At 37.9% G+C, this 13,407-nt stretch overlaps 1 protein-coding gene across 1 annotated transcript in view; it reads right to left on the bottom strand.

Annotated features, from left to right (window-relative positions):
* Positions 1 to 13,407, bottom strand: part of GTF2A1L (general transcription factor IIA subunit 1 like) — a 19,347-nt gene that overhangs the window by 354 nt on the left and 5,586 nt on the right. Inside the window, exons 2-8 of the mRNA XM_009272699.1 lie at positions 11,424 to 11,525; positions 10,999 to 11,122; positions 9,340 to 9,395; positions 8,009 to 8,102; positions 5,964 to 6,562; positions 2,598 to 2,894; positions 1,748 to 1,837 (exon numbers count right to left, since the gene is read on the bottom strand). Of these exons, the coding sequence (XP_009270974.1) occupies positions 1,748 to 1,837; positions 2,598 to 2,894; positions 5,964 to 6,562; positions 8,009 to 8,102; positions 9,340 to 9,395; positions 10,999 to 11,122; positions 11,424 to 11,525 (1,362 nt within the window). The remainder of the gene's footprint in view (positions 1 to 1,747; positions 1,838 to 2,597; positions 2,895 to 5,963; positions 6,563 to 8,008; positions 8,103 to 9,339; positions 9,396 to 10,998; positions 11,123 to 11,423; positions 11,526 to 13,407) is intronic.

Genomic DNA, 13,407 nt, shown 5'->3' with positions numbered 1-13,407 from the left:
CCACCCCCCCCCCCACCCCCCCCCCCCCCCCCCCCAAAAAAAAAAGACACAAAGGTAGCTGTGTGAAAGCTCAACCCTGGCAGGAAAACAAGACAATAATGGTGCAATTTCGTTAGTGTATCAGTCCCAAACTATACTGCACCTTGCAAACAAGTATGGCTTAACTGAAATGCAGTGTTTTTCTTTTCCCATACACATGGCAGCGCCGTATGGCATGCACAGGGGCATTAGAGTAAGGCTAAAAGCAGGAAAAGGTTGCTCAAAAGCAAATCCTGCCATATAAAACAAAAGAAACAGAATAAGCAAATTCGTTCTTATTTAAAGGCCTGCAAAACAAGCTATACTGCAGAAAGTTCGTGTTAAATACTAAAAGAAGGAATTTTAAACAACTTTAGAAAATTCCTTAGATTTTTTTAAGCAGTCTATTTTCAAGTCCAGAAAGAAAAAGGCGGGAAAACCCAACACAGGACAGTCATTTTGCCTATAGCATTCTTTTATACGTAACAAGGTAATTTAATAGATAACTATTTCCATCTACTTTCTACTAGACCTGTTATGTTTTATTCAATCTATTTAGGAAAGAGGGAGGTTGCCAACATCTCCCCCTAGCTTCTCTGTTAATTTCTAATAACATCTGATCTTAAATTTCCTATAGACATGTCCAATGCTGAACATCATAGCAGTTTTAAAAAATTTTAAACCGAATCTACAACTCAGTACATTGCTATAGATAACAATATCCACTACCTATAGCATCTGTAACATCAAACTAAGTTATGAAGCTTCAAAACTCTGTGTACCTTTTCAATACAATACAGACACTGTGGCTCAATTTCAGATGCATTTGACACATAAACCTGTAACTACATTTTCCAAAATAACTAGTTTCAGAAACACTCAATCTGTTACACTTTAGTAAAGACAATTTTCTTAGAAGCTGTTTCCTACAACACTGACACCATTAAGGCAGGCCTAGTTGAACACACACACAAAACATTATGTTTAGTTGCTTTTGAAAGAATAAATGCCAAAGCACATTCTTAAGCAAACTATAGACTTACTTTTCCATATTTGTTTCAAAATAAGATATGGACTTTGTTTTGTCAACTTATAAACTACTGACATGTAAGTGTCCAAAACCATACCAGAGTTAGAAGGTACTTAATTTGATCTTTAAGAGTTCAAAATGAGGTTGAATTTTAAACATTAAAATGAAGGAGGACAAAATCGCCCCTAATAACTGTTTTGCTTTTCAGACACAACAGACTTCTGATAGGAAAATCTCTCAGGAAGCACTTCAAAGACAAAAAATATAAAAGAAAATCTCTCATGAAGCACTTCAAAGACAAAAAATATAAAAGAAAGTACAACACACTCCTTTTTCTGTTATGCATTTCAAAAGTCTTCTTTTATGGCTGAAAATGCATACACACATCCATGGAGCTGTTGACATTACTTAAAAGTTAAGGAAATGCATAAGCTTTTGCAGCTTTACAAATCTTAATTTTGCACGATTTGGTCCCCTTTCCTTTTCCTTTAATAGGCCATTATGAACGCGTTGATTATCCTCATTTCAGAAAACAGCAGGTAAGTCTTCAGACTATTGTCAGCTAAACATATAATTTGAACACTCAATTATTACAGCATTGGATTTTCTTTGAAAGGTACTGACAGTAGACCAGACATGGATTTGCTGAAGATATTATTTAGAATGATTAAGGAACAGAGATAAAACTATATACTGTACCTTGTCATACTGACAAACTATCACATTGTCTGTGTCAAACAAGTCTGGAACGTCCTGTTCACTGACATCATCACCAGAATTTAAGGGGTCCTAGAGATTAAAATTGTATTTTAGACATTCTTTCAGAATAGCATTGAATATACTTGACATTAAACACACCTAGAACAATAAAGGTTACCAGTGCAAAAAATCAAGACGTAGAGGCTATGAAGACCATGTTGCACAAAGCTCATTTATAGGCATCTTTACATGCTTATGTTCTCAAAAACAAAAACACCCTAAACAAAAACACAGGTAAAAAAGCAAGACTGCTAACTGACAAAGCTGACCCCAATAACTGGAATACTAATCAACTGGTATTTATTTGAAGTCCAGATGCTACGAGTTGATTCTCTGGTGAATCTCTAGGACCCAAAATTGCACATCTTTAAGAAAAGCCTTTTCCTAGGAAACATACGTACTTGTATCACATTGTTCTCTTCTCTGTCTAATTCCCTGTGGTCCTTCAGAAGGAAAAGAAACCTAGATTTGTATCCTGATCTTACTTAAATGAAAAGCAGAATTCCATTCCACCACGGCCAGGGTTTCACCATAGAACTTTAATTCTGGTAATTAAGTATTTTAATTCATCCAATAAACAAATAACTTCTCAACATCTCTTTCATTTGTTCACATTCCTCATAATGAGCTCAAGTAATTTCTCAGTAGTACCTCCTGTCTCAAGAGGCATGTAACTTAACTATGCATTCTCCGCATTAAACTTACCAGGAATTGTTCTGGGTCCAACAATTCAACAGTCAAGATAGATAAACTATTGTAATGTGCTTCACAAGGCTTAAAAGTAAGTTACCTCCTCAACTATATCTATTTGGGGCTCTTCATTATCACCACCACTGCTGCTAGACTCAGTGTTTGAAATACTGTCACATTCTTCATCATCGTCTTCCTCATCCACATCCTCCAGAACTTTTAGATCCTCTGATTCAATAATGCCAATGAATTCATTCTCTTCCCTATCTTTTGTATGTGGTATTTCTTCCTTGGGAGAAACATCACCAGTTCCATCTAGCTGAATTATGCCTTCAATGTCACTGCAGATATCCTTCTCTGATCGTAAATTAGATTCCATCTGCTCAGTAGGTTCCATCTGACAGGAATAAAAGAGACCAGAGACAGCTTGTGAATTAAAACCACATAGCTTTCATTGTTCAGTACAAAGCCTGAGATTTTTGTTTAATAAAGCAACAAGATTGGCGCACTAAAATGAGAGTTTCAAGTCCTGGCCTACTTGTAAACCCCGAGTACATTTGCAAATCTTGTTCTTACACCTAAACTTAAATGGAATCCATGCCAAATTCCTGTTTCTATCCTATCTGATTTGTGACGACTGGGACTTGATCATCATAATTTCAGTTTTGTAGGTCAATCTTTAAAATGTTACACTTATCCATCCTGTGCCTCCATTGCTGCTGTATAGCCTCTGAGAGGAAAATATTCCTCAAGCAATATAGAAAGACATTCTCTTAGACTTTTCTTTAAACACTATTGTACTCAACTTCTTAAGAAAAAGATGATTGAGCTGGCCTTTAGAATTTCTATTGCAAAGAAAATTTCAAAAACAAAATAAAGCCAAAAAAAAGGAAACAAGCTACTCCCCCGCCCCCCAAAATAGCATTTTTCATTTTTAAAATAAAAGATTAACTCATCCCTCTCCCTCAATAAAAATGCCTTGTTTAAATAAGATATAAAAAGCTGAGAGAGACAGTAAGTATTTCAGTACTTCAAGTTACTGTTCATAAAAGTGCTAGAATTCCTAGACTGAGCATTCACATGAGCATAGAAGGGCTTTAAGCTTTCAGCCATCTTCAGTTTCTCATTAAATCTTTATTGTAGCACTTAATTCACATCCACACACGCTTTCTAGTTCAAGAAAATAACACTTTGTTTTGACCTTCCATTCTTGCTATGGACTGTCTTCACCAACCTGCCATCAAAGTTCAGCTGAGCAACATAACATGCTTTCTATTTACAGTCATTTGTCATTACTGTCATTAAATCTGCATTTAATAAATTTGCCTCAATCACATATAAGCACTACAACTCAAAGTCAGCAAGCCAGCCTGAACTTAAAACATCTGCAAATAATTTCTGGAACAAGAATTAGATGAGGTCAGGAAGGTGGCTTGTTAATTAAATTAATTCAAGTTTTCCACACAGCTCTAGCTGAATTCGAGTTTGTTCAGGATTTTTTCCCAAGGAAATACATTTCCTTCCAGCAGATTTTCACTTATCAAATCCACCACTGCTGCTAGACTCAGTGTTTGAAATACTGTCACATTCTTCATCATCGTCTTCCTCATCCACATCCTCCAGAACTTTTAGATCCTCTGATTCAATAATGCCAATGAATTCATTCTCTTCCCTATCTTTTGTATGTGGTATTTCTTCCTTGGGAGAAACATCACCAGTTCCATCTAGCTGAATTATGCCTTCAATGTCACTGCAGATATCCTTCTCTGATCGTAAATTAGATTCCATCTGCTCAGTAGGTTCCATCTGACAGGAATAAAAGAGACCAGAGACAGCTTGTGAATTAAAACCACATAGCTTTCATTGTTCAGTACAAAGCCTGAGATTTTTGTTTAATAAAGCAACAAGATTGGCGCACTAAAATGAGAGTTTCAAGTCCTGGCCTACTTGTAAACCCTGAGTACATTTGCAAATCTTATTCTTACACCTAACCTTAAATGGAATCCATGCCAAATTCCTGTTTCTATCCTATCTGATTTGTGACGACTGGGACTTGATCATCATAATTTCAGTTTTGTAGGTCAATCTTTAAAATGTTACACTTATCCATCCTGTGCCTCCATTGCTGCTGTATAGCCTCTGAGAGGAAAATATTCCTCAAGCAATATAGAAAGACATTCTCTTAGACTTTTCTTTAAACACTATTGTACTCAACTTCTTAAGAAAAAGATGATTGAGCTGGCCTTTAGAATTTCTATTGCAAAGAAAATTTCAAAAACAAAATAAAGCCAAAAAAAAGGAAACAAGCTACTCCCCCGCCCCCCAAAATAGCATTTTTCATTTTTAAAATAAAAGATTAACTCATCCCTCTCCCTCAATAAAAATGCCTTGTTTAAATAAGATATAAAAAGCTGAGAGAGACAGTAAGTATTTCAGTACTTCAAGTTACTGTTCATAAAAGTGCTAGAATTCCTAGACTGAGCATTCACATGAGCATAGAAGGGCTTTAAGCTTTCAGCCATCTTCAGTTTCTCATTAAATCTTTATTGTAGCACTTAATTCACATCCACACACGCTTTCTAGTTCAAGAAAATAACACTTTGTTTTGACCTTCCATTCTTGCTATGGACTGTCTTCACCAACCTGCCATCAAAGTTCAGCTGAGCAACATAACATGCTTTCTATTTACAGTCATTTGTCATTACTGTCATTAAATCTGCATTTAATAAATTTGCCTCAATCACATATAAGCACTACAACTCAAAGTCAGCAAGCCAGCCTGAACTTAAAACATCTGCAAATAATTTCTGGAACAAGAATTAGATGAGGTCAGGAAGGTGGCTTGTTAATTAAATTAATTCAAGTTTTCCACACAGCTCTAGCTGAATTCGAGTTTGTTCAGGATTTTTTCCCAAGGAAATACATTTCCTTCCAGCAGATTTTCACTTATCAAATCTGACTTTTCATACTCAATATGCCTTCTTAATGCAAGTTAAATGCTTTTCACACATTACAAGTTAAAACTAATCCCAGCTGACACTGCAAAAGCAATTTACCCACAACTGGCCAATATCCACATGCACATGTCAGAATGACATGGAAGTTCTCAAAGGGTCATTCATGTCTGCTCAGTCACAAAAAAAAGAAAACCATTATCCCCAAAAATAGATATAATGTAATCTTAGACTTACTATCTATTACACTTTTAGCATTTTTTAGATTGACATTCTCTCCAATCCCAGTATTTCAGCAATATTTGTAACAAATTCTTAATGTAAAAATAAGCAGCCAGCTACTGCTATTCAAAACAAGCTCAAAAATTAACTTTAAAATTATAATTTTTATTATTATAATTTAGAGGTGCTACTTGTCACTTACAGATGTGTCTAATCGCATCTCTTATGATACTTCAAACAACCGTCTCCAATGGATGTATTTTCACCAGCTGAGAAATAAAAGGCCTTACCTTGTCAGAGGAAGCAATGCTGTCCTGATCTTTCAGAACAGCTTTATCATCCAAACTTTTGCCCGTGATAATCAGGTCAATGATATCATCAGACACCTGCTGCTGCACTGCCTCTTGAGGCTCAATGTCTAACTGCCCCTCCACATCCAGCAGGATACCACTCGAGTTGTTTGCCAAGGATTCAGCAGGAGAAAACCCTTCAGAGGATTCTGGAGTAAACACAGCTGTATGAAGGTTGCCATGCTGAGATTTTTCTGTTGAGTCTGCATGCTGATTCAACACTGCATTAGTCACAAGTTGCTGCTGACTCACAGAAGGCTGCTGGACCAACGTAGTATTGGCAGAGTTCTCCAGGTGGGTTTTTTCCATGACATTTGGTTGAAATACCATGGTCTGTTGGACAGCAGTCTCCTGGGGTTGCAATGTTTCAGCAGCTGCCTGGGCAGAAGATGCATTCACCTGTGCAACACCGGCAATGTTGGCTTGCAGAACTGAATGTTGCCCAAGGGGCTGAAATATCTGCTGAACAGGATGATGTAGAATACTTGCATCTCCTGCCTGTGTAACCATAACAGGCACATTTACCTTATAAAGGTGCCCTAACAAAGAGAAGAGTTAAAAACTGCTTCAGCAGGTTAAACTACAGGTTCATCCAGGCCACTATCCTGTTACCACTAATAATCAATAGCAAATACTCAGGCAAACTGAGAAACAGGATGTTTACAAAGCAGTACTTTCCCCAAGCACAATTTCAGCCTTTGAAAAATAAGCATTCAGAGGCTTTTCGAGTCAGAGCTTCCATCCAGACCATCATGTTTAATACCCATTTTTGGCTTTGGATTAACAAAAAAAAAGGAAATCCTGTTTTCAATTTATTTCCATGTCATTTCAGAAACTAAGGAATACAAGATGAAACAGTAAACTATTCCGTATCTACAGGGACAGTTCCCACTAATAATCAATAGCAAATACTCAGGCAAACTGAGAAACAGGATGTTTACAAAGCAGTACTTTCCCCAAGCACAATTTCAGCCTTTGAAAAATAAGCATTCAGAGGCTTTTCGAGTCAGTTCCACCATCCAGACCATCATGTTTAATACCCATTGGCTTTGGATGATTAACAAAAAAAAAGGAAATCCTGTTTTCAATTTATTTCCATGTCATTTCAGAAACTAAGGAATACAAGATGAAACAGTAAACTATTCCGTATCTACAGGGACAGTTCAGTCCTTTAAGAGTCAAAAAAAAAAAAAAATCCCACTTAGTTTATCAATCCTCTCATTGTATGAAAACCACTCCAAATACTGAGTCCTTAAAGTTGTTATTATCAGTGTTAGAACTAAGATGCCAGAGCTAAGTTCCCAATTTCATTTAATTATTCTTTTCCCCACACACGTTTACACACACAGAGTCACTGATACCAGCCTATAGGTCTCAAAACCTTAGGAATTATACCTGAAATAGATATCTAGTGACATTAGTTCTCATCAAAGAAGAACAGCTGTTTGAGGAAAGAGTCAATCTATGACTGAAGCAAGCCTTCCACATCACACCCTAAGGAGTACAAGCACATTTTTGTACAAGCAGTACAGGCAGTTTTATCAGCAAAAGAGTGTGAGCAAAAAGGTTAATGGATGGTTGGATTTTATTGGAGTAAGAAATCAATTTGATTCTGAAGCACCAGAATGTCTTTACCTTTTTAAAACATGGAAGATTGTCCCTCATATAGGAGGAGGAGATACCTATGTCTGGACTGACAAAGGAACATATTTGCAAGCAATTGTAAAACAAAAAAATGGCATCACCTGGCAGCCCATGTTAACTGATCTTGCAAGTGTACACAACTGACACACTAACTAATCAACGTAATTACTTCCCCCAGCAGTAATTACAAACACAAACTACAAAGGAAGAGGAGGATAACTGGCTCTACCCACCCATACTTTAACTTCACGTTTGTTTTATCTACTGTACTCGGGACCATCTTTCAATATCCACATACAGTCAATGCACTGTAACATTTTACATCTCCTCTTTAATCTTACCAGATGCCGTCTGTAGCGTCACTCCAGCTGGTACATGTATAGGATAAGCAATACCCGAAGGGAGAGTAAGAGTTGCACCCGCTCGTGAAGCACCCTAGATACATAAGAGCTTTATTAAGAAATAGTGCATACTTTATCTCCTAGGGCCTTGAACGTCACACGTAACACATCCAGATGAAACATTGATGAGGGCCTTTTTGTAATCATCTTTACTGAAGAGTTGCTTCAGACTTCTGAGATTTAGACAGATAAAGAGTATTCTATATTGACAGGATAATGACTTGCCCTAAGTGTTTCCTACTTTCCAGTTATCACATTCCCTTTTCGTTAACAGAACACTTTTCTGTACCCCCTCAATGTACACACCATCCAGAAAGGTATTTTTCCACTCAGAACCACTTTTACCTAAGCTTATGTACAACTTGACACAGCACAGACCCCTTGCCTAGGCCCATGAAGTCACTTCACATTCTCTTTTTCTCCTGGAAAGCAGAGTTGGATATAAGGCTCCCTTTCAAACTAGCTGGTTTGGGGAAATCCAAATTTTAAATTGGGAAACTTGCATGTTACGCAAACACTTTCCCAATATTATATTTCAGCTTGGCAAGCTAGTTAGCTTGAGGCTCAGGAGGCACTCAATAAGTCCATCAAGCTCTGACAATTAATACCCCTTCCCCTCACCAAACAAATTTTGCCATGCCCAGAGTTCAGAACCTGTCAACACCAACAACACTTTCTCAGCAATGATTTCTATACCTTGCAGATAATGCTGCACCCAGCCTCACTAGTGCTAGCCATTTCCCAACGATGCATTATTTTAACAACCAGTAATAATAATAAATAAATAAATAAGGATCTGTAGGTGTGCACTTCCACTACACCTCCGTTCTATGGGCTAAACACGTGCAGCCATGTCTTCCGACACGCTTCTGGCTGCACTGATTGCAAAACCAACTGGTAGATCCCCATCCTCTTCCACTGCTCGAACAGAAGCAGCAGAGGTACAGCTCTCCCTCTGCAGACTCTTAACTTTTGTATGGGTTAAAAAAAAAAAAAAAAAAAAGAGCTAGAAGTAACAACACTGAGTTTCTTCAGCTGTTGATTCTCTCTCAGCAGAACTCCTGCTCCCTTGCCTACTACACCACATTGGACAGATAAAACTGTCATGAGAAATGCTACTTTTTTGGTCCCTAAATGCTATCCTAAAGCATCTATACATGGAAAATATTTAATACTTGCCTCCCCTTAAGCCTATTAACAACTGACAAACTTTTATCATTTAGAATCCAGAATAATCAAAATGGAAATAAAGTGTCACTGCAGCTACATACCAGATCTGCTGCTGTGAAATGCTGAAAACCTCTGCCAGTTGGGATGACTAAAGAAGCTATACCAAGGAGGAAAAAAAAAAAAAAAACAAAAAAAAAACCACTTTACAAAAACAGTAATTTCTCAGACACAGTAGATCTTTCAGTAATTTACAGCAAGCACTGCTGAAACTAAAGCAATCTAACTTCAGTTCATACTCATTAGATCAAACAAGCGTGCACATCTAGCTAAGGCTCTTGAATACACTTCCCTTTATGTTGCTTCAAGCTTATGCTGTACTCAGGGGGGAGGGGTTATACCCTGAATTTATAAAAGTTACATTTTACTAAAAGCTGGTCTTGGAGATATTTTTTTTTGTTTTAAAAATGTTTCTATTTAACTATTTGACCTGTTTAAGTTGCACTGCAAAAATTAAGCATGCCATTTCTATTTATTACATCAGCTAGAAGGACAGATGTGCAGTGCTACCATTTTAACATCACCAAGGACACATAGGTAAAATGCACTGCCTGGTCAACATGAGGCAAATATGCAAGTATCTTTCTGCGCCAGAGCAAATCCAGTGGTGCTAATAGGAGGAACAGTAGGGTGGGATTTTCAAAAGCACTCAATACGGACTTCAGTGGGAGAAGATAAGCCAAAGGGAAAACTTTCACAGGCTTCAAGAAGCAAACAATTTAGGTAGCCCTAACTACTTTGAAAATCTCTAGCCATAGAACAATTTGAATCCCATTTAAAAAAAAAAAAGTTCACTGGCTTCAGATTGTTTTGCCTTAGTATTGCCCTTGCAAAAATTAGGAGTAACAAGGTAAAAATTAAATATAAAGCCTCCAATAGCAAACAAACCAAAAAGTATATTCCCTTTAACCACATGGAATAAATAAAATATGTCTCCAAAAACAGTCCATTCAACTATTAAGATTGTAAAAAAACAGATGAAGACTGCCTGCCCAACCTTGAAGTGCACTACGACACAGATTTTCATTACATCATATGTTTTTTGTCCTTTGTGGGGAAAGGTCCTAATGGCCTCTCACACTGGGAGAAGCCTCAGCTGAGCATTACACTCCACCATAACATTACCACAGTGGTCAGCTGGATTTAATTGAGAAGAATAGGTCCTGATGTCAGAGTCTGTGTGAAAGTCAACTACTACTGTTCAACGGGAATACTGCTTTTAGGAAAACTCACTGAAAGACAAAACAAAAAAACTCCCCCAAAACTCCCACTCTTCTGTTTAAGCAAGGCTTTACATTTTAACAAGTGCAGAACCAGATTAAACTCTAACGTGACAGCAGAGCTGCATGGCACAAACATGCCATATAACCTCAGCGCACATCATGCCACGCAGTAAAAGGGGAAGTGAAATCTTAACCCTACTGGTAATTTGCAATTGAAGGGCTACACTTCTGGACTGCAGGCGAAGCTAAAATTCTCTTCACATTTTGCTAGTGGAAATAAGCAGCAGATCAAGAGCACATAGACATAATTGCATTAGTTTATCAATTCTGCTTTCAAATAATCACTGTTCCCCATCACGCTAGATATACACATAAGCATCACAAACCAAGATTACTGCAGCACCTTCAAGTCTTCCAAAAAGATTCTTGAATCCCTGAGCTATTCTTAAATTGCATCTGTTGTGTTCAACAACATCTGACCTGCTGAAGCCTGCAGAACGCGGTGGAAATTGTGCGGCAACTGCAGGGTAAACTGTGGAGAATGGTGGCTATGTCTGAAGAAGCCTTCTGTTGCTTTAGACTGCATCACCTTGGTTTCCCAAAGCTGCAGAAAGATTATTAAGGTCAACAGATATCAGTTTTAAAAATAACCCACATCTAAAATGATAACCAGGTATTCCTAGTTTTTCCAAAAGTAAACTGACTGATTCTAGCCAATAAACATGGTAACAATTCACTACTGAAGTTTGATTTCCAGCAGCCAAACAGATCATTCGCAGGCTATTTCTAACTCTTAAGTTAGGGCAAAAGTTCACATGTTTTGGAGAGCAAAGAAAAGGACAAGTACATCATCTCAAAAGAAAACAAATACACAACTTCTGTTAATGCAGGGGAACCCAACAAACCTGCTTCAAGTCTTTCAGAACCTGTTCCTCTAAACCCTCTTCTGCAAAGAGATCCCGCACACCTTCGATCACATCTTCAATAATGGACTTGTATAGTTTAGGCTACATTAAAAAAAACACAGAACATTTTCAAGTTAAGATGAACATTAAGTCATTTGAAAGGATAGCACAAAGTCTAATGTCGCTGCATAAACTACTGTAACAAACTGAACAGCATGAAGAAATCAGTGTAATAAACTGAATACTCTGTCAAGTGCAAAGGTCTGCAAGTCCACTCATTCTTCTAAATCTGACATCCCTGGGAACAGACATCCCTGGAAAAATACTGGATTCGAGCCTCAAGTTATTGGTTTTTGCGGGCTACAGAAGTGCTTAAGAAAATCCTAGAAACGTTACAAAAACAATTGCCATGCTGTATTTTCAAACAAGCATGTCTAAAATGTCAGTTTAAAACATACATTTACCGCTTAGTATCATTCCAGTGTCATCACCCCTAACTTAAAGACCAACCAAAAATAAAAGCTACTAAAAATGAGATGGACCAATTCTATCAGAAGCATAATGTAAGTAACCTGCAAGAAATAACAAGAATGTGTTTTTTTTCTTTGTGGTAATAGTCTGATGCTGTATAGTAGTTTAGCTATGGAAATTTTAACTACAGTTATCAATACATATCATTCATCTTATATTACAATAGGCCTCCAACACAACATTTTATTCCTTCTTCTGCCCATGTCAGTGATTTAATCCTAATCCTACAGTCAGACCTAGACAACAGACACACATTAACTTCAAGAGGCATCCATTCAGATGCAAATGTAAGATAATAAGCTTTGAGCAATTCAAAGCTTATTAATCTTGACTATCATTACCACCAGAACAGCCTACACAAGGTGAAAGACGAAGTTGAGATTTTTAGGAAACATTAGAAGTTAAGATTCCGGGATATTAATTTACATTTTTCTAACTTAACATCAAATTAATATTTTAGTGCTCTAAAGTTGTTCAAAACTGCAGATGATAAACAATTTGTTTAAAAAAAAACAAACCTAGAAGTTACTAAGAACAAGTTACACTTTTTGCAAAAAGCTATCAGCACAACATAGCACCACTTTAAAATAACCATACTCATGTATGATTTCTTATGGGAGGTTAGAGATCTACAAGGACTCCCCCAGCACATTTCAGGATACTAGGAAGACGAGGAGCAAAAAAAAAAAAAAAAAAGAATGGACTCTTGTACCACTAAAGATGTTGTCTAGCCCATATGCCAAATGCTTTGCCTTCATTGTTAATCCAGAAGAGAAGCTGAATTTAAACCTTTCAATGGGCCTATTCCTCTCCCCAGTATTGCCAAGTTACACTGCATTAAGTAGAGTTTTACAGTAAGTACAAATCTTACGTTATGCAAAATCTGTACATAGCAACTGTAAAATTCAAGCACTACATTTCCAAATTAGAGAAAAACGGTTACAGTGCAGACATTACTGTACTCCAGTTTTATCCCTTTGCACACAGGCACTCCTTTGCCAGAACCAGCCCATCCATATCAGGAATACCCAGCGCCATGAACAAAGAAACTCCTGTTTCCTTTGTATACAGGGGGGTGGCAGGGAGGGACTCATCGACGCCCCATTCCAGCAAAGCCAAAAGCACGCCTTAAAGAGAAGCCTCCAGGGCTTCCCTGGGGTTACTGTCATCTGAAGAGCCATGTGAAGTCCCACGTAAGGAAAGGCAGCAGCAGATGAAACCCGGAGGGGAGAAAAGCTGCCACCTTCCTCCGTTGCACCACTAAGCTCGCACAGCGTCCCTCCGCACCCTGGAGCTACCCAGTGGCTCACACCAACCCCTGCCACCATGCTTTTGCCCACAAAACGCTTTTTTTAACACCACCACCCCCAAGTAATCGCTTTCGAAGTCACCCCTGGGCTCCCCGCGCCAGGAAACGGCCGGCCGCTCCCAGGGATCCTCCCGGGGACTCTGT

This window comes from Aptenodytes forsteri, unplaced genomic scaffold (genome assembly GCF_000699145.1).
Source record: "Aptenodytes forsteri isolate BGI_AS27 unplaced genomic scaffold, ASM69914v1 Scaffold190, whole genome shotgun sequence".
In the NCBI taxonomy this organism is placed as follows: Eukaryota; Metazoa; Chordata; class Aves; order Sphenisciformes; family Spheniscidae; genus Aptenodytes; species Aptenodytes forsteri.
This window is presented reverse-complemented; position numbering and strand designations above follow the sequence as displayed.